This window comes from Thunnus thynnus, chromosome 9, assembly GCF_963924715.1.
Source record: "Thunnus thynnus chromosome 9, fThuThy2.1, whole genome shotgun sequence".
In the NCBI taxonomy this organism is placed as follows: Eukaryota; Metazoa; Chordata; class Actinopteri; order Scombriformes; family Scombridae; genus Thunnus; species Thunnus thynnus.
Genome location: NC_089525.1, coordinates 27,876,818 through 27,897,747, shown reverse-complemented (window position 1 = coordinate 27,897,747; position 20,930 = coordinate 27,876,818). Strand labels below are relative to the sequence as shown.

Below are 20,930 nucleotides of genomic sequence, written 5' to 3'. Positions count from 1 at the left end.
CAGTCCTGTCATCATCATCATGAGAGAGAACAAAGACAAAAGTCCCAAAACAAGTCACAAAATGTCTCTTAGTTAGATTTTTTTTTTTTCTTGGTGTCAATTTCCTGAAAAATCCACAGAGTCACCATGTTGAACTTTGATATTTGAGCTTATAAAACAGCAGCATGATAAAGGTTTTAACTTCATTATGTAAGAGAGAAAAAAAGCAACAAAACAATTTTGGAAAATGTTGCATGATCAGATAAAAAAAATAATGGAGCATCATGTTTGTTTTGCTCATCATCTTAATAGCAACATCCTACTTTTCCTCTTTCCTAAAACAAAGCATGAATATATCGAGATGGAAAAACTGGAACTAGAAAAAAAAGCCAAATTAACACAGAATATTACAAACTCTCAACATGACACTGAAGTAAACAATCAAAAAGAGATGCAGAAAGAAAAATGAGAACCTTACCCTCCACTCTACAGAAAATATTATTCTCGAGAGGAATAAATGTTGGAGGATTTCAATGACTTCAAACTATTTTCTCTAATTTCAGCTTCGTATATCAGTTTGGTGTAAAAGTAAAAGCTTGTTCTGCCGAGCATCAGCTGAATGCATTCACACTAAATCACTTTTCTTTTTGCTTTTTTTTAAAGATCCAAAGCAAATGAAACTGTGAGTATAAAAACTTAATTCACAGAGACTTCAGTTACATCTTAACCCATCATCAACTATCCCTGAACGGTCTTGTGACTTACATGTGAAACGCCTTCTCACATCAGACAACAAAGAGATAAAAGGCAGAGAAAGCTGTTGATAACTCGCTTTATTGTTTCTTTAACCAGTTTGAGGGAAATTCACCGTGTCCTTCTTTTCCTCCCTATCAAACCAGCTCTTTCTTCCCGCTTGTCCCGATTTTCATCCCCTTCTACACCCTGTTTGTTTTGGCAGAACAGAGTCCCGGACTGAGATTACACGACGGTTTATTTCTTTTGAGAAGGCTTTCACTTTGGTCTGTCACTCACTTTCTTTCTTTTCTTTATATACATATATTTTTTTCTTGAAAACTGCTGAAGCAGAAGATTAAAGGCGGAATAAAGCGAGAGCAGGTTGAGAACATTTTGTTGTAAGAATGTAAGAATGTGGAGGAAAAAAGATGGTTTACATCAAATAAAAAGATCATTATTATCAGTAATTATTGTGGCAGTAATAGCATAGTGATAGTCGTAACAGTCCTCAGTATTTCAGTTGTAATAACAATAATAATATCTCATTATTATGGAGTTCACAGACATTTTCAGCTTAAATATAGTGTAATATCAGTATCTGATTCTGATTTAATTTAAAATTTTCAAGATATTATTTAAAAATAATAATTATAGACTGTTAATTTAGATTGTGCTCTTTGTTGTTTAAATATAAATGTATCCTATTTGCCGTCTGTTGTAGAACTTGACCGATGTACAGAGGAGAAGAAAATCTCTAAATTGCTTTGAAAACGAGGTGATTTCTCTCACAGAGTTCATTCTTTTGATAAAATTGTCAACATTAACGTATCATTTTATATTAAACGTTCATCTTCAATAGCTATAGTAAATAAAACATTTGTATTTTGGTCAAAACGGCCCATTTTAAGACGACAAAGTGGGATTTTACTGGAAGAAAAATTCATTGCAATATTAGTAATGTTCCTTTAATATTCCGTCATTAATATTTTGTGCAGCTGGTTGCTTTCAGCAGTACGGGAGACCTTCTTTCTGGCATCAGTGTAAACAAGCACTACTGTAATATTTGCTGCAAGACAATTTATATCTAGTTCCGGTTGTATTTCTTTCTGAAAAAGTATCAAAGGATCAAACAGTTCCTCCTCAGCCTGTTGTCTCATTTAAATTCTCACCTTGAGCTCTCTAGTGACCGGTAATGGTCCAAGAGGAGCTGACGCTTTAAAAAAAAAAATCATCACGGTCTATTCTCACTTGTACGCTACAGTTTGTCGAGTTTTGTCATGCCCAACAAATTATGCGACATTGTAAAAAGCAGAAATCATACACAATTTTTTTGTTTTGTTGTTTTTAGCAGGCAGGCAGAATGATGAGTTAAACATAAAAATGCATGCACGGCAGGACGCTGCAGCCTTACTTACTCTGTGTGTGCTGTGTGCTGAGTCTCCGCAGTTTAATTAGGCTACAAGCCACAATTTTCCAATCGCAGATAGTGTCAAAAAATCTGCGACTATTTCTCAGAGATTCCCTTTAACAAGTGGAAACTTAGTGTCCTCCTGCACCATTTTATACATGATGAGCCGTCAGTAATGGGATTATTAAACAAAAACGTTTCAGGCGCTGGCGTTAACCTTTTTTAATGCCTAATTAGGTTTTGCAAAGAAATAATTAGATTCTACAGTGCTTACACTGCCTATATTTTCAAATGGCATCTGCAGCAAACACATCACCCTGCGACACTCTTGCCAATAATCTTCGGATATACGCGCTACTGTAGCAGTCAGATGTATGATTTTAAAACATGTTGGGACCAAATAAGGTGCACTTAAAGCTAAAATAATTATCCAACACAGGCTATAGGCCAACATGCAGAAGTCCCTTAGTCTGGTCGAGTGCGCCCTCTTTTGGTAGCCAATCGAATAACATTTAAATAAACTAAAAGAAGATGCAAATATTCGATAAATCTTCTATTTTCAATCGATACTTTGAATACCAGGAAGCCTCATAGTCTTCAACAATCAAATATAGCTCTTAAACAGCGGGAAACTTTTAAAAAAGAGGTGTCAGAGAGTCGGCTGCTAGTCGAATAATGTGGGCGTTGACCATTGCGCATGCGCACTCTGCTTTCTTTTTTCCTGCGTCTTTTGATGCACTAAAGATATTCGGCAAAAAATAACTTCCGTGTTTCTCTGTGGATCTTCACAGAAGCATCTTTATACAGCTTAGACAAAGCTAATGAAGATAAGATGTCGGGACAAACAAATGAATGCATACACAAAACAAAAGCCAAATATCAACAGATAGGCCTACAAAACTCTGACAACATTATCTGTTAAAAAACTAATACCAAGCTGCTGTATGTTCAAACTGAACTTGGAAAAACTGTTTTTAAATACTTTGCTTATTACAGATGGAATGAATTGCAAAAAAAACATCGATGTTAATAAATCTCTTATCCCCTTTGAAGTCTTAAAACATTAGACTCAGGTGCTCTGAATGACACTTAACATGGAAATAAACTCTAACAACTCTATTTGAGTGTCAGGTCAAACTATTACTGTGAATTTTATATTCAAATAGTGCAACGATGTGTGGGAGTGTAAAGACTGCTGGAATCTATAAATAAATAAATCACCTTTTTATATATAATGGGTGGTTTGTGTACAAGTATGCATAGATAGATAGATAGATACATAAAGTAGATAGATAGATAGATAGATAGATAAAGTAGATAGATAGATCTATCTATCTACTTTATTAATCCCAAAGGGAAATTAAAATGTTACAGCAGCCACTTCACATCAATCAAAATACAAAAATAATGAGGTAGGTGAAAGAAACAAATGCAATTAAAGGCTAAATTATATACAATGACTAAACAGGCTAATTCAAATATAAAAATTAATAGAATGACTAAAAATAGCCCTCTGACTGATATTATATATGACGTCATTAGATGACTAATACTGAAGCATCAGTGTTAGAGCAGCATGTTACTCTTGTAGCTGCTGAAGGTGGAGATAGTTTCAACTACTTTCTATACCGTTAGCTAGTTAGTATTGTTCCCAAACTATGGGTCGGGCCCCTATTGGTGAAATATTGGATCATTTGAACATTTAGTGAAATTAAACCACATGAGAAGTTTAAAGGGAAAAATCACTATTTGGTGGAGTTGTTAACAACTCATAGACATCTGAAATGTGACCCCGACTACACACTGCTTTTTGTAAGACGTTAAAAGCCAAAAAGGTTGGAAACCACTGGTTTCATCTTTAACAAGGTGTTGTATTTTAAAAGCTTGTTATATCATCTATTGTGTCAAATGTTAATCTGAAAAGTAACTAAAGCTGTCACTTAAATGTATTGGAGTGGAAGTATAAAGTAGCATCAAAAGAAAATACTCAAGTAAAATACAAGCACCTCAAAACTGAGGTGATTGATTGATTCTCATATTTTTGAGATACTGGTATGTTTTGAAATGTTTCATCCTCCCTCAAACTGTGTATCTGAACAAGTCACTGATGTCGAACCTGTTTGAAATATGAAGGTTGACTTACTCGAGGATGTCAGCTGAAGCAGCAGGTCTTTCATGAGATACAATTTCATCTTGGCAGCTGACTTTTGATGAGAGGGATGTAAAATTAACGACTAGATTGAATTATGTTGTTTTCTAGTTTGGTTGATTCGTGCTGATCGTTAAGAGAACCAGAGTGAAAGTCCGGGCCTTTCAGTAAATTTGCTTCCAGTATTCATGAGAAAACATTTCAAATACACAAACATGCTAAAAAAACACATCATACCTGCTAATAGAGGTGACCTAGCACTAGACTAGACCTCTAGCACAGGTTCATCCTTCACCCTGTTGGAGCAGTTACTCTCCACCTCTGTTTATTTGGCTCATGAAGCTGGTCTTGTTGCATGTATTTCTTTGTCCACTAGAGGGCAGTGTTGAGTGTGATGCTGCAGCTATTATAATACATCCATGCTGCAGCCTCATGGCTCTATACGTTCCCTCTGAAGTGTCGCGATAGTTTACAGTTTTCCTCCTTTTCGCTGAAGAAGGTCAGCTGATCACTTACTTCAGTGGTGTGACCTGTCACTGTGAACGGAGCACCCAGCGGAATAGTACGACGTTGTAACACTGGTAAGCCATATGCTCCGTTAACGCTAAATATGTATATATATTATAAATCGGGACTCTTCACCCTGTGCGGGCTTCTTTTAACAGCCGGGACAGCTAACGTTAGTACGCGTTACCTGGGTAACGAATGAAAGGCTAAGTAGCTAACGCGTAGCTCACATGCTAGTAACGATAGTAACAGAATATTCTAGACCTACCGGCTGCTAGCGTTAGCTGACATCACGTTAGCATTAATGAAGCACCGGCAAGTCTTTCACGTTACACTCGTTGGACCGGACTTCTCATTAATTTAATTGCAGCGGGCTAGCTTTTTCCGCTTGCGTCTCAATACTCGTTTAATAAAAGTAGTCATGACTTACTGTAACTAGCGTTGGTGAGCTAAGCTAGTGTAGCTACATCTTCCACCTCGGCTACGAGCAGATGATGGACGTTAAGTGAAAAGGACAGGTTCACAATTGTTCAAGTCTGTCTTAAAACAACAGTGAGGTGCGAAAATGAACACAGAAACAGGTTTTCCCCGCTGTAATCGTTCCTTCTTTTCATACTGGCTATTAAAAGATCCCCTTCAAATGTGCTTTCAGTGTAACGTTAAGTGATGGGGGGTCAAAATCCATCGTGTGTCGACGGTCACATTGTGTGCAAAAAAAGGCATGTAGAAGTTGACGTGAAGCTTATATGAGGCTTCAGCAGTCTGAGTTAGTCTTATTAAGTGGATATCTGCAACATGTACAGTCTGTTTAGTATCAAACTAATTTCCCTGTTGAGCTGCGGTGGAAGTATAGTGACAAAAAGAGGGACTTTGGCACTAAAAAGACTGTAACGTTGAAAGATGTCTACCTGATTTGACCAATTTGGCCGGCTGAACCTTCATATTAGCTTCAGATAAAATTTTAAATAGTTTTTGTCCAGAAGGAGGATGGTAGATTTTGTCCCCCATTACTTATGTTGTAATTTCATTATAAAGGGATCTTTTAATGGTCAGTATAAACAGGAGAAGTGATTATGGGAAGAAAAGCATGTTTCAGTGTGCAGCTGGGCACCTGACTGTTGCTTTAAGACAGACTTGACCCCGTCCTTCAAGTTAATATTTAAAAAGTAGTGTCATCTCTGGTGTTAGTTACTCATTTAAAAATAATCTGTTAGGATGTCATACAATATGGTTAAACATGTGCATTACTATTTCCTTAAACCCAAGGTGACATCTTCACATTACTACTTTTGTTTGACCAACAGTCCAAAACCCAAAGACACTCAATTTGATATAATCATGAGACAAATAAAAGCATCAAATGCTTATGACGGAGAGACTAGAATTAGGTAATGTTTGTTTTTTTTGCTTGAAAAAATCATTTAAAAATTAGTCCAGTATGAAATAGTTGCTGGTTCATTTTCTGTCACTTGATTAATCAACTTATCACTTCATTTTACGGCTAACAATTACTGTATTTACATTATTGATTAATCTTCAGTGTCAGAAAATGACGAATATTGTCGATCATGTTCTCCCAAAGCCTAAGGTGACGTCCTCAAATGACTTCTTTTGTCTCGACCAACACAACCACAAACCCACAACCCAAAGATAATCAGTTCACACTCACAGGGGACTAAATATACACATTTAGGAAGGTGGAATCAGATCATTTGGAAATTTTCTTATTAAAAAATGACTCAAAGTGATTATTTGATTATCAAAATAATTGACAATTAATTTAGTAGTTGGCAACTAATCTATCAACTGTTGCAGCTCTACTTCAGCTTTTTAATCACTAACACCAGTGGTAAAATCTCGCCAGGTGAGATTCCTATAAGAAACTGACCCATGACTGTGCGTTAAGTTGTAGGTTTGTCATGTTACAGCAGCTAACAAGTAGTTGTGACTCCTGCTGGTACTATGTAACAAGCCAATATTGCTTCATAATGTGACTTTTTTTCTTCTTTTTCTTTCAACAGAGCGACCCACACTCCCAAAGATGGCAGACACCAACCAACAAAGCACTCCTCCCCAGCTAGGGCCTGTGGTAAGTTGGCTGTTTGAAACGCACAGTTACATCAAGCCACTATTTCATCATAAAAGGAGCGCTCCACTGATTTTAAACACATAAATATACTCGACTTATGTAGCACTACTGAGTCTGTGAAAACAGTTGTATAATGTCGTCTGTGTGAAATTGTTCACCACATGAATGCACTAGAGGGAGCATTTTAAAGTCTAAGAAAATAGCCCCTGATGATGGATTGGAGTTTAAAAGTTGTGGGTGTTTACCAGGCAGTGACGGTCAAATGAAACACGTTACTGAGTTGCATTGTGGAAATTTTTGGATAATTAGTTCCTGGAGCTTTACCAAGTCTGTGGATTTAGATCTTAAAGTCGGGATATCTCAGCAGCAAGTCTGTTTTTACAAACGTTCAGGAAAACTTCCCATGCAGTGCCCGGCTCTAATCACGTTTTATCACTGTATACTGACGCTGTTATAACTTCTATGGAAATTCAGCATTCAGTGTTAAATTGATATAGTCTTAGTATAAACTTAACATGATGAGTTTCAGGTAGTATTTATTTCAAGGCTATAGTACTGGATTACTTTACGTTATGCAGGACGTAAATGTGTCCATTATTCAATATTTTAAAAAACAATTTTATGTCTTCCAGTGTAGGACTTGTGCACCAATGTAGCTCTGTTTTGAACACTGATTCTGATATTTTTGAGATACTGCTACATTTTGAAATCTTTCTTCCTTCCTCAAACTGTGTATCTGAACTAGTCAGTGATGTAGAACCTGTTTGAAATATGAACTTACTCAACCATGTCAGCTGAAGCAGCGGGGTCATGAGGTACGATTTCATCTCGTTAGCTGAGTTTTGATGAGGGGGTCATAAAATTAACAACTAGATTGAATTAAGTTGTTTTCTACTTTAGCTGATTTATGCTGACCGTTGAGAGAACCGCAGTGAAGGTCTGAGCCTTTCAGTCAATCTGTTTCCAGTATTCATGAGAAAAAACAGAAGGCCTGTCCTGTCATTTCAAACGCCCAAACATGCTAAAACACATCATATCTGCTAATAAAGGCGACCTAGCACTAGACCTCTAGCACAGGTACATCCTTCACCCTGTTATACACTTTCATAAATGATGGAGCAGGTTCAACAAGTAGCGTCTTGTGTCCTTTAAACTTTTATGTGCCTCAAACTCCTGAACGTACTTTTCTTTTTTCTTCCACAGCAATTTTTAATGAGCAACAAGCTGGAAACTGCAATGTGGCTATCACGGCTCTTCACTGTGTACTGCTCTATAATGTTTATTCTACCAGTCTTGGGGTGAGTACACACAGTGAAATTGTGAAAAGACAATATTCTGTACATGTTGATTAGATTGAAGAGCGACAGCAACGCACTGCTGTCATTCTCTTGTGCGTTTTTTTTTTCCACCCCGCATAGATATTTGTCACCGCTTGTTTATTTCAGACCCTATGCAGCAGCTAACTTCTACCAGCGGGCTTTGTTAGCGAACGCTCTCACCAGTGCCCTTCGCTTGCACCAGAGGCTTCCTCGCTTCCAGTTGAGCAGAGCTTTCCTTGCCCAGGCTCTTCAGGAGGATAGCTGCCATTACCTGCTTTACTCACTCATCCTGGTCAACTCTTATCCCATCACAAGTATCCTTTCACCCTCAGATACAGGGAAAAGATACATGGATTGTGTTGCTACAGTAACACTATCTACTTGGTTCAAATTGGGAAATCATACAGAGATACTATTTACAAGACAGTTCATTTGGAGGTTTTCATTGTATCGATCACGGTGTTGTGTTGTAAAGATTGCCTACTAGGATTTCATAGCTAAGGTCGATATTTAAAAGGTTTAAACAATAAAGATGTTCCACTCTATCATATTGGTGCAGCCACAATGCTGCAGGTGTTTGTGGAAGTTTCTTGTTTAAAACAAAATCTTCAATTGCCAGTGACTCACTTCCTCTTTAATGTCAGGCTGATTTGTTACTTAAATTTGTTTTACTTGTTGCTCTGATGTTTTTCTGTAGACAGTGTATGTAGGGTTAATAAGGATGCATGTTTAAATGTCACCAAATAACATGATTTTATTCATTAAAAGATATATTCACATTTACAATTATGCAGCCCTACAGTAGTATCCATATTAAAATATGTTTGAAGGCTTACTGTATATTTTTATGGTGATCCTTAACATTTATCTCCAGTGAGCATCTTCCCAGTCTTCCTCTTCTCATTGCTTCATGCAACTACCTACACAAAAAAAGTCCTTGATGTAAGTAAGAGACAGCAGTCACCTGCTGTGACCTGTATTGCTGTTTATGAATAATTTATGACACAAAGCTATTTGAGGAACTTTGTTTATCACTCATGTGGGGCATTACCACCAGCTAAATGGTCTTTTAATTATCTACTCAATCAACCAGTCGCTGCTCAGAGACCCCAGTACATCCTAAAAATCTAGTAAAAGCTGCTGATTGATGATGTGATTTCCTCTATGTGTGTTGCTCTGGGTGACAAAGGGATGTATCTGTAACTCACTGCAAACTTTAACCCTTTAAATCTTTTTTTTGTTTTGCAGTCCATGGGCCCCAGCAGCCTAATGTTCATCAGAAACCTCCTGGACAAACTTACATCCAATCAACAGAACATTCTCAAGTTCATCGCCTGTAACGAGATCTTCTTGATGCCAGCCACTGTTTTCATGCTCTTCAGGTTCTGACATTGCTGATCTTTACTAAAATATTTTCTATTGCACTGGAATGTCATTACATTATCTATATGTATATGTGCACCTGTATCATTGACAATGTACTGGGAGAACAATTGTTAATTGTTATTTTATATAGATACACAAAAATCCAATTGCTTTCAATCTTAATGGTCTCCCTCCAGTCAAAAATGTGTTTTTCTGTGCTCACCTTAAGTTTAAGTTGTTAGAGCAAGACTCTGCTGCAAATACACTGAGAATTTTTTACTTATTTTTGTTGTTCATATCTTGTCAACAGTGGCCAGGGAAGCTTGCTGCTGCCTTTCATTTACTATCGATTCCTCACTCTCCGCTATACATCCAGAAGAAACCCGTACTGCCGGTAAGTTGTTAACTACAGTGTTATCACAAAGTATAGCTATACAAAATATGGTAAAGTCAGTCAAAACTAACGTCAAGCACACACAGCTCACCCACAGTTCAATGTCTTTTCCAGCAGACCTTCTTCACTCAAACTGAAATTTCAACAAACCTCTAAATGCACCTACATAAATACAGCGTATGTTGTGCATGAGTGGGGAGACAGATTGTAACATTATGCTGCAGTAAATCTGCTAAAGCTGGTCACATGAAGAGAGAGCGAGTACTAGTGACTATTTATTGAATCAGGGATGACAACTGAAATCAGGCTTGACTCAAAATTAAACAGTATTGCAAGTAATCATTCTCTTTTTTCCAAATTGATGTAAAAGTTCTTAAACAAAAACCAATTGAAGTACATCAAGAACAATTTCAGTAGAACAAATAACTAAACTGACAATAACATAAACTGAGATGGTGTGAAACAGGCGAAAGGTTTGGAGAAACAATCACTGCATTTACACTCACTTTTCTCCAGTAAACTGATTTCTTATTTACTTTCATGTAAATGTAATCGGGGTAATTAATTAGAGAAACCTGGTTTCCTGAGCTAGATTTCTCCAGGAATATATTAATGTCTCTGCCATGTATACATGTAACCAGGTTTCTATTTGGCTGTTTAAGCAGTACGCATGTGCTTGACAAAAGACTGCAGATGGAGAAAGCATAATGGAGCGTCTGCATGAAAAGAAAGATCATTACACAGAGCAAAGTGTTCTCATATTGAAAATAAGTCCACCCAAAGTCAGACTAAAACTGAAACTTACACAAAGCATCCTGTGGAAGTCTAAATAAGTCAGTTTTAAGTCGGCGTATTTGTGAAATTCACTTTTGCAGAGGAAGAGCTCTGCTCAGTCTGTCTGCTTCTCATTGTTCCATCAGTCTGCTCTGACACACACACACCCAAAAAAAAGTCAGAGGGCAGCGTCTTCTATCACTATACAGTTGAAATCAGTAAGCCACGCTTTCAAAATAAGGTCAGGAGTAGAGGAGAAATCTGATTACTAATCTGCTAAGTGCTGCTTAAGTGTTGCTGTGTAATTCGACTTTACAGGGCCTGTGAGAGTTGAGAATTAAACTAATCTTTTTTTTCTTTTTTTTTTTAACCCTCAGCACCCTGTTCACAGAGCTGCGAATTCTTCTGGAGCACTTCATCATGAAGCCTGCCTGCCCCGCCTTCTTCAGGAGGATGTGCCTCAGCAGTATCGCCTTCATCAGCCGCCTCGCTCCCACGGGGGTCTGATAACATCACACAAAAGTTTTTTTTTTGTTTTCTTTATGTTTTGTTTTACCACCATTTAGGATGTGACTTAAACTTTGATGGGGAACAGACAATGCCATCAACAGAAGGAACTGTTTTTTGAATGTCAACTTAATAGTCTGTGCTCCAGCTTCTCTGTACGTTCGAGTACAGCTGAAGACCAGCCAGTAATGCACTGAAGTCTCATGGTGATTTTTTTTTTTTTCTCCCATCTTCTTAATGTGACCTCATTCAAGCAGTGGACACCCCTCACTTTGTTACGTTCACTGAATGGAGCACAGCAGACATCAGCTGTCTTCTGTATGTATCAGCTGTTATTGTTCTTTCCTTTTTATGTCCTTATTTATTCATGAAAATTGCTTATTCTATGATGAAACATTAACATTCTGAGATTAGTAACTTAAATGAAAATGTGCTTATACATAATTAAAACTTTTCATTTTTTTAATAATCATGTTGTGTTTGATGGGACGGAGGATGGGATTTGTGTGCAGTTTATATTTAGTCTAGTTTCTTTTTTATGTACAAAGCACCTGATGCTCTGATTTGTCTAAATGCCTGACTTTAAATGTATTATATCAATGCCATCAAATCAAAAAAACATGCTAAATCTGTGTAGGTATGATATCAAAATGGGTTTAAAATTGAGAAACAAAACATCTGCTGTATTTTATAGAATGTTATAAGGTAGCAGGCATTTTGCTGTCATATAATTGCACAATGCATGTCATGCAGAAAGTGAAAAGTGTACTGCTTTCGAATGCATTCTGGCCTTGTTTCTCAGTTTGATAACTGTTTTGAATTTGCTTCAATCACTCATTTGTTGCTACTGTAGTTTTCCTGCTTATCGCATGCTCTGATTTCTTTCTGCCATGTTAAATGTGTTTATTTGCCTACAGACAAACCACGTTTTTAAGACAAAAATAAAATGATCTCTTAGTTTAACCAATAAAATATTAAAGAACAGTAATGTGGTTTGTCAGTTCTTGTAATCACTATGGTTAATTTTAGCATCATTATGAACAAATCATTAAATCTTAACTGAGAAATCCAAGTGTCTGGATACTCTAAAATACTTCATGTTTCTGTGCCGTCAACCCATGTGTGTTTCCCATTTATTTATTTAATCATTTCTTTTGTGTATACATAATATAAAAATGAAGCTGCATCATTAAATTTATTATAAAAATGTAGCACCATAGAAGGATATGTATACAAAAACAAAACAAAAAATAATGTAATGATAAAAACACACATCAGAGAACAAATACTGAGGTCTTATAGTCTTCTATTAAAACTTAAGCGATTCAACCAATCAGGATGCAGCTTCAATCTCTGTCATTCAGTCTCCTCCAGTGGCGTCACAGCTTGTTACGGGATGCAACGTTGCCACTGGCAACGGTAGCTGCGTTTCATCGGGGTTTCAAGTGTTGTATTTACTGTTTGAGCCTAATGTTCGTGTATAAGAGGGAGTTTTTGGTAACATGCGCTTACAGTAGTTTGCTTGATGTGTTTTTATTTCGCTCAGTAGATTTTTTTAGTGATTCTTTTCTCTTCTTTAAAGCAGCCAGCTGGCGTGCGAATAAATCGTGTTAGCCAATTAGCTTGCTAGCTAACGTTAGCACGTCGAGCTAATCTTCTTGCTTAGATAATCCAAGTCTCTCTTTCCCACTAACAGCGTTTACTCATTCTTATGGAAATTGTGCCTGCAAGTTGTGAATGACGACTGTCTACGGTGGACTGCCACTTCTTATCGGTACAGTTTCATAGACGGACAACATACCTGGAAGATTTGCGCCATACTTTTCCTCCTAAGATAAGACATCCAGTGGAGAAAGAAGATGGAGATCCATCTAAATCGAGTTGACTATATGCAGGTAACGTTAATACTAAGTACAGTCGCTGGTCGCTTGTTCTTTTATTTCGATTATTGAATTTTAACTATTTACAACGGTATCATACTAGTGCTTACTATATAATGTACATTCAGGGTATTTCTCTCATGTAAATCTGTCAGGCTTTGTTATAATTAATGTTTTTCCTTCTGCTCTTTCCTCTCAGGTTGGTGTAACATCCCAGAAAACTATGAGGCTGCTCCCAGCACTTGGAAAAAAGGCAACCCAGAAGGTATTGTTAATCTGTCAAAGCGACACCAGAGTTTACACACTAATCTAAACTGATTATAGTGTGTTACATACTTACTTTGAGGGTTTTTTGTTCATTACATAGCTGTTTGACATTACAGCCTTGTGGCAGTTGACTGGGATCCTTTTGTTTCAGGTTGCTATTGCTGATCATGATGGTATAGTTACATGTTTTGGAATGAAGAAGGGCGAAGCAGTGGTGAGTATCTTCATTGGGTTGAGATGTTTCTTCCGTTGTTGAACAGCCAATGGTACACAAATATGTTTCTAATATCAAGAAACTTGACTTTGTGTTGCAGCCTGTATTTAAAACACTTCCAGGACAGAAAATAGCCAGAATGGACCTTGGAGGAGCTGCAGGAACTCCACAGGAGAAGATCTTTGTCTGTTCTGGTTCTCAGGTCCGAGGATTTACCAAGAAAGGCAAACAGTTTCTCACCTTTGAAGCCAACCTCACTGAGAACATTAACGCCATGTAGGAACCACTTCTCTTCATTTTGATCAAAAGTCAACTGAACATTTTATAATTTTATGACTTTATAGTTCAGATAAATCTGAAACCTACAATGCTGGCTTGTGTCAAACTGTGTGATCTCTTTTCCAGGCATGTCTCAGGCGCTGACCTTTTTGTGTGTGCAAGTTACATCTACAACCACTACTGTGACTGCAAGGACCAAGACTACTACCTCTCTGGAGACAAAATCAATGACATCACATGTTTGTCCTCAGAGAACCTGACTCGCCTCGTACCGGTCCTGGCGTGCCAAGATCGGGTTCTCAGGGTCTTGCAGGTAGACTGAGCTCATATTTACTCATATGTGTTGTTCCAGACACAGTGAATGAAACATCTTATTCCAAGTTATTTGTCTCTTCTTTAAAAATTCCATAGGGATCTGAGCTTGCCTATGACATTGAAGTTCCTGGCCCTCCATCTGTCTTGGAGCTGTACAACAAAGATGGAGGTGAGTAAGCCACTATTTGTGCTGTTGTCTCTTCCTCTGCATAAGAGATAACATTACAGTCAGCTAGTATAATTTACCAGTTAACCATTTCCTCACTCATATGCAAACAAGTATCTCTTAGAGCACATATTTTTTTTTAATTATTGGAACACACTTTATTTTTGTATACATCAAATTTATCATTGAACGTGACCAAACACAGTGTCAATAACTAGCACAAATCACTAATAAAACTTTACCAGCAGAATAATACATGAACCTAACTAAGACTAATAAGAATAGAACTGAAATTGTGTGAATGATTTTTTTTTCTACAGGAGAGGAAATCCTCTATGGAACCACAGATGGAAAAATAGGATTGGTTCAGATTGATGAGAGCTCAGCTGCGACCAAATGGGAGATCGACAACGACAAAAAGAAAGGAGGTATGTTATTTATGGAACCAGAGTACTTAATATACCAGCTTGTTTAATACAAATCTGTTCATTGATACCAACCATTTTCCACAGCATAGAAAATTAACTTCAGGAAATGGACGCACCATCAGAGTCTTTATGGTTTTTTTGCGATGTTAAAATTACTGTAAGACACTACTGCCCCCGACCTCATCAGTTTTAGTGTCCAAAACCGAGTTTGAACATATAATTCTGGCCACTCAATTCACCCCTCACAGCAAAGTCACACTTTTCTGTCTCCTATCAGGAATTCTCTGCATTGACACGTATGATATCATTGGAGACGGAGTGAATGACATCGTGGTGGGCAGGGATGATGGGACGGTCGAGGTTTATGGTTTCGACAACGCGAGTGAGCCCATGTTACGCTTTGAGCACGTGAGTTGTTACTGCTTTGCACAGCTCATCAAAACAGAACTGTTAATGTTTAATGCAATTCATTAATTCAATCCAATGTGTTTTTGAAATGCTGATGCAAATAATTATGTAGAAAAACTGTGTCCACTCAGATCACAACTTTTATTGGAATTATAAGTAACATTCAGATTTTAAAAAAGTTTTGTCAGTATCCTGAAACTATTTTAAATTGTACTTACATGCTGCTCTACTTAAAGACAAACCTGTGTGTCTGTCCAATACTTGTCTTTGAACCAGATCCCTTTATTTGCGCCATACAAATAAACTTGCCTTCAAGTCAATTGTCCCTTTACTTGCAGTGGTTAAATTGGGCTGGGGCTGTCCAGAGCTCAGCCCCAGCATATAGCCTTACGCTCTTCTACGTCATCAGGGGATGCTTAACTTCACACATCTTCAACAATGTTTATATTTTTACACTTTTCTTGGTCTTAATAATTCAAACAATGACTAAAACACATTTTCTTCCTAGCTGTAGAGAACATGACCTTAAATGAGTTGATGTAAGAACTTTCTCAGGGTTTCCCTTCTCTGTCAATGAGTTTCCTTAAAAGCTGCCTAGCAGATCAGCAACCTCAGTCACTTGTCAGTCAGTCAGACAGCACAGATGGCAGAGTGGAAAGGTAGGGAGAAAAATAGCTCAGAAATTGACAGGTTAAATGACAGAATGTAAATTGCTCTGATATTCTGCTTATACAATGTTTTGACTTCTATACTAGAACTTTAATGCAAGATAGTTTGCGACAGATTGTCTCTAGTCTTTGGTAGCTAACTGTTACATTGAGCTAGCTGGCATTTTCAATCTGTTGTCAGATTTGTCATCATCATGTCATGCCATCAGTGCATAATGTCACTTAATATATTCACTTTCCTTTGTCAGTTCTCCTCATTGAAATGCAGAACAGGGCAGGTGATGAGAGAGGAGCAGAGGAGCTTGGACAGGACAGGGGAGCAGTGTAGGAGCAGCAAGTGAGAACTTACCGGACTGCTGGTGTAGAAATCAATGTGATTATTTCACCTAGTTTTGCACACTGCCAACAGTATCTAGAATGACTTTGATCAGCGTTTTAGTGTTCAGAGCAGAGGGTTATCTCACCTTGTTATATTTTATTTACAGTTTATCAAATGATATCAATCAGATTTTGTAATCTCTGCATACATACATGTGCACCAATGGCAACCCTGAAACCGGACGGACAAAGTTTCCTTTCTTACTCTGCTACAGGTGTTGTCAGAGAGCGTGACCTCCATCCAGGGTGGCTGTGTGGGGAAAGAGTCCTATGATGAGGTCCTGACTGCCACTTACACAGGTTAAATTATTAATATTTCACCAAACAGTGCAACCCGAGTTCTGTGTCTGCAATTTTACCTCAGTGAAGAAAAAGTGTCTGTGCTGCCTGTCAAACTTCCCATTTATCTGTCTGATCTAATTCTCAAAGATTATTGCTTTAAATGCTCGGCAACTACTATGGGTCCCTTAAACCCAACAGTTGCAATTAAAAAGTGAAGTAGTAGAAAAAGATGTGACATGTACAGCATACTCTGCAATACTGTCATTACCTCTTCCAGGATGGGTGACTGGTTTGACCACTGAGCCCCAGAAGGCTGAAGCGGGCCCCGGAGACGAGGTCAGGATGAGTAAAGAGACCCAGTCCAAAGTGGAAGCACTCAGGTACCATTTTTTTTTCTCATTATAGAGAATATTCTTGTGCACTAATGGTTCAACTATGGTTTCAAAACAAAGCTGTTCTTTAGGTCAGTATATTATTCTCTTCCAGGGCAGAGTTGGAGCAGCTGCAGGTCAAAGTCCTGCAGGGCCGTGAACAGTACCAACAGACCTCTCAGTCCAGCACGGCTGTCTCTGCTGTGCCCGTCTTTAGCATCAATGACAAGTTCACCCTCTGCCAGGACGATGCCAGCTACAGCCTCACCCTAGAGGTGCAGACTGCCATTGACAACCTGCTGCTCCAGGTACACTCAGCACTAAATCCCTGTGGTTACATCCTCTGGTGAAAGTAGACCTTGCAAGACTTGAAGAAGGCATGCTGTTAATCCCAGATATAAATGTTACTTAAAGATCCTCTTCTCCTGTGCAGAGCGACGTTCCCATAGACTTGCTGGATGTGGATAAGAACTCCGCCGTTGTCAGCTTCAGTGAATGTGACTCAGAGGTGAGCTGTGTCGACTGTTGACACAGAACGTAGATACCAACTTAATCACAACCTGTCTAATGCTCTACTGACTCTTACTGACACTTTTTCCAGCAGCCTAACGGGAACTTCCTCCTGGCCACGTACAGATGTCAGGCCAACACTACCAGACTTGAGCTCAAGGTAACACTTGCATCAAAACTCTGCATATTGTGGCATTTCTGTTACTACGTTAAGTCAAAGTGTTATTCCTTTAACTCTATGCAATGTGTTTAAGCAACTGTTTAAAAAAGACATAAGTGTGTACTATAAGTGTACTATAGTGGACTTCCTTTGTGGGATTATAGTTGTCATGATGTCATAGACTGTTCTCAGCTGTGTCTTGTACTCATTCCATCAACGCTTTACTAAGAATAACGTGTGTCCTCTATAATGCTGTAGGTGAGATCCATTGAGGGACAGTATGGCACCCTGCAGGCTTATGTTACCCCCAGACTGCAACCCAAGACCTGCCAGGTCCGCCAGTACCAGATTAAACCTTTATCTCTTCACCAGCGGACACACAGCATAGACCAAGACAGGTAAAGATACATTAAATGATAATAATTTAGACTGAGATTTGAAATGGCAATGTATTCCTACCTTGAAGCTGTTTTTCAGTGTTATTCTGTGTTTTGCAGAAACTCAAATGCAAAGGTTTGGATTGTTTTGAGGCATAAAATCAGATTAATGTCAATCCCACTGAAATGTTAATGTGGTTTCAGACTTCTTTAGAGGCATAATGGACATTTGTCCCTCTGATTCTGTCTCTCTGTCTGTCACACAGGCCCATGAACAGGCTCAGTCTGGTTGGACAGTTCAGTTTTGCAGAGATTCACTCTTGGGTGGTTTTCTGTTTGCCAGAGGTGCCAGAGAAAACACCAGCAGGAGAGAACATCACTTTCTATTTCCACAACACTTTCCTCGGCACGCAGCTTGAAGCCACCTACTGGTAAATGTGGGCACACAGTAGGACAGATCTAGGTTTGCATATAAATTCATGGAAGAGATTATCAGTAGAGATGCACCGATCAATCAGCCGCTGATGGAAAAAGGCCAGTTTTCAGCTGTTCAGCCATGTCTGGTGACCGGCACTGATCAGTCTCATATGTCCAATTTTCTGCCGGTCAAAATTTCCACACATAGCTGCACCAAGGTTCATGTCACGTGCACAGCAGCAGCAGCTGTGGAAGTTCTTCAGCATGACTGAAGACAGAAAGCTCGCAATTTGTAATACCTGTCCAAAATAGGCCATGGAGGAACAACTTTGATAACATTTTGATAACATTTGAAACAACTATAACTTAATCAGACACTTAAAAAACCCTAGTGAACATGCCCAATCTCAAGAAGAAAAATGTAAGTTATTTAAATAATTAATGAACATACAATTGAATTTCAGTATTCCATTAAAGAAATGTTACAAAAATGTTTATTTAAGCTGTCAATTATAGTTCTTAGAAAGAAAGGAAATATATAAAGAAAGAAATAAAATCTTTCTTTCTTATTAAATTCTTATGAAGAAAGAAAATCGGAATCAGCAGGTCAGACTTTAAAAAGATCAGAAATTTGTATTGGCCAAGACAATTACAGTCACTGCATCTCTAATTATCAGGGAGGTGACAAGTGGTTATAAAATTTCATATTCTGTATGATGCTGCTAGAAAAGTTTAATACTAAATATTTACACAGTTCATTTGAACTTTTCAGTGGGAATTGATGTTGAAATCTACTTGGAATCAAACATCCTTTTCTGATTTGTAATTTTAGCAAAGGAGAGGGTCACTTCAAGTCCGACAACATCTCTACCATTTCCATACTGAGTGATGTTCTTTCTAAGGAAGCTACCAAACGGAAAATCAATCTGAACATTTCATATGGTAGGTTAAATTTGTTATTATTCTATTTTAATGCCTGCTCATAGGATTTCTCAATGAATGATCTGTGGTAAATTAAATCTTGCTCCACTTGCCTCTTTGTTTGTTTATCAATCTTCCAGATATCAGTGATGACTCTGTGAGCCACACTCTGAAGATGATCCATCCAAAACTGGAGTACCAGTTGTTGCTGGCTAGAAAAGTTCAGCTTATTGATGCACTTAAAGTAAGTGTTGGTTAGATGTGTCATACAGAAAAAAAACATCCCTGGAGCTAAATCATCACTCTCTCATTATACTGTCTGTCCATAAATCCACCTTTAGTTCAAAGAAATTCTTAAGTTCTTCACTTACTTGCCTCCACTTTCTCTCCAATTTGTAGGAGCTTCAGGTTCACGAGGGGAATGCAGATTTTCTCATCCCAGAGTATCGCAACATCTTGGATGAGTCCACTAATCTCCTGGAGGAGTACAAGAAGCAGCCAGCACACCTTGAGAGGCTTTATGGTGTGGTATTTTTTCACTTTTAACAGCCATTGTTCTCACTGACTCATCCAGAGACACTTTTAACTGACTGACTCAGTAGGCATTCAGTTGCATTTTGGAAAATCAGCATTGAGGAAAATATCATTGTATTGTATGTCATTATTTCATAATTTCTAAAATTGTAAAACAGGATTACTTATTACTGTACATTTATTTGTCTTGAATCATGAAGTAGAGCTTGTTGGCTAGTGGTAATTGATATTTTTTTCTTCCTATAGGCATGATCACAGACCTCTTCATCGACAAATTCAAGTTCAAAGGCCAGAATGTGAAAACCAAGGTGTCCTCACTGCTGGAGATACTGGACAATTATGATTTGAATTCCCTGTTAGATTTTTTCAGTGAGGCATAAAGTTATCTCTGTCTTTATTTGGGACATTTTTGTATTGTAAATACAACAGTTTTATTTTATGATGGTTAGCAGTGTCAATGTCATGTTGTCATTTAGATACTGTTCATTCTATCTGTGGTTTACTATATTTAAATATTTATCATGTCTCTCAATAGCATTTAAAAACAAGTGTGGTGATTAATAAACCACTACAGTGATGTCAGGATGATCCCTTGTTATTATTAGTGTCTGAGCTTTTGTTGAGGTTTGAAATTTACAAGAGTTAAAAGCACATGGAATGTATGTTTTTATATTATAACTACTATATATTATAACTTATTTACTATAGAACAGTTCCTGTCTTTATAGTCCATAAGATTTTATTTTTAAAATTAAAATGAGATCTTATTTGTAACCATTTTAAGATTCATAATTTAAGGAGGCTGATGGAAAGTTTAGATGCTACTTGGATGGGAAATTGTGCAGAAAGTAAAGGGCTTGTATGATACCATGAAACACATGTGACATATATTGAATCAATTTTCCACACAACATGCTAAAGCCTTTATTAGATTATCATATCCACAAAAACTGGACTGGGTTAATAAATCATTTACCTTGTTCTCTTTCTAATACTCGTGTTGTCTTACAATTACTTGAATGCTTTACTTCCCATTAATACTCTATACTTATACTTCACTTCACATTACACAGATACATGTATTTTACTGTATTTATTTGATAGCTGTTACTTAACAGATTAGTATTTT

At 37.6% G+C, this 20,930-nt stretch overlaps 2 protein-coding genes across 3 annotated transcripts; both read left to right on the top strand.

Annotated features, from left to right (window-relative positions):
- The first annotated feature begins 4,709 nt into the window (after window positions 1-4,709).
- tmem33 (transmembrane protein 33) lies at window positions 4,710-12,319 on the top strand. Its single transcript, XM_067599938.1, has 8 exons — window positions 4,710-4,852; window positions 6,800-6,867; window positions 8,071-8,165; window positions 8,313-8,500; window positions 9,061-9,128; window positions 9,435-9,568; window positions 9,862-9,945; window positions 11,097-12,319. Exons 2-8 carry the CDS (start codon window positions 6,820-6,822, stop codon window positions 11,224-11,226), a joined length of 747 nt encoding a protein of 248 aa, XP_067456039.1. The 5' UTR covers window positions 4,710-4,852; window positions 6,800-6,819; the 3' UTR covers window positions 11,227-12,319.
- Window positions 12,320-12,609: 290 nt separating this feature from the next.
- LOC137189843 (Bardet-Biedl syndrome 7 protein-like) lies at window positions 12,610-20,793 on the top strand. 2 transcript variants are annotated; one of them, XM_067599935.1, is made up of 19 exons: window positions 12,610-13,121; window positions 13,306-13,371; window positions 13,525-13,587; window positions 13,688-13,863; window positions 13,993-14,179; window positions 14,278-14,350; window positions 14,668-14,775; window positions 15,053-15,183; window positions 16,445-16,529; window positions 16,789-16,891; window positions 16,998-17,190; window positions 17,316-17,390; window positions 17,487-17,552; window positions 17,811-17,950; window positions 18,196-18,360; window positions 19,179-19,288; window positions 19,408-19,511; window positions 19,667-19,790; window positions 20,048-20,793. In XM_067599935.1, exons 1-19 carry the CDS (start codon window positions 13,086-13,088, stop codon window positions 20,179-20,181), a joined length of 2,139 nt encoding a protein of 712 aa, XP_067456036.1. In that variant the 5' UTR covers window positions 12,610-13,085; the 3' UTR covers window positions 20,182-20,793. The 2 variants fall into 2 exon arrangements, with proteins under 2 accessions (XP_067456036.1, XP_067456035.1); XM_067599934.1 differs by having other exon boundaries at window positions 17,484-17,552.
- Window positions 20,794-20,930: the final 137 nt, after the last annotated feature.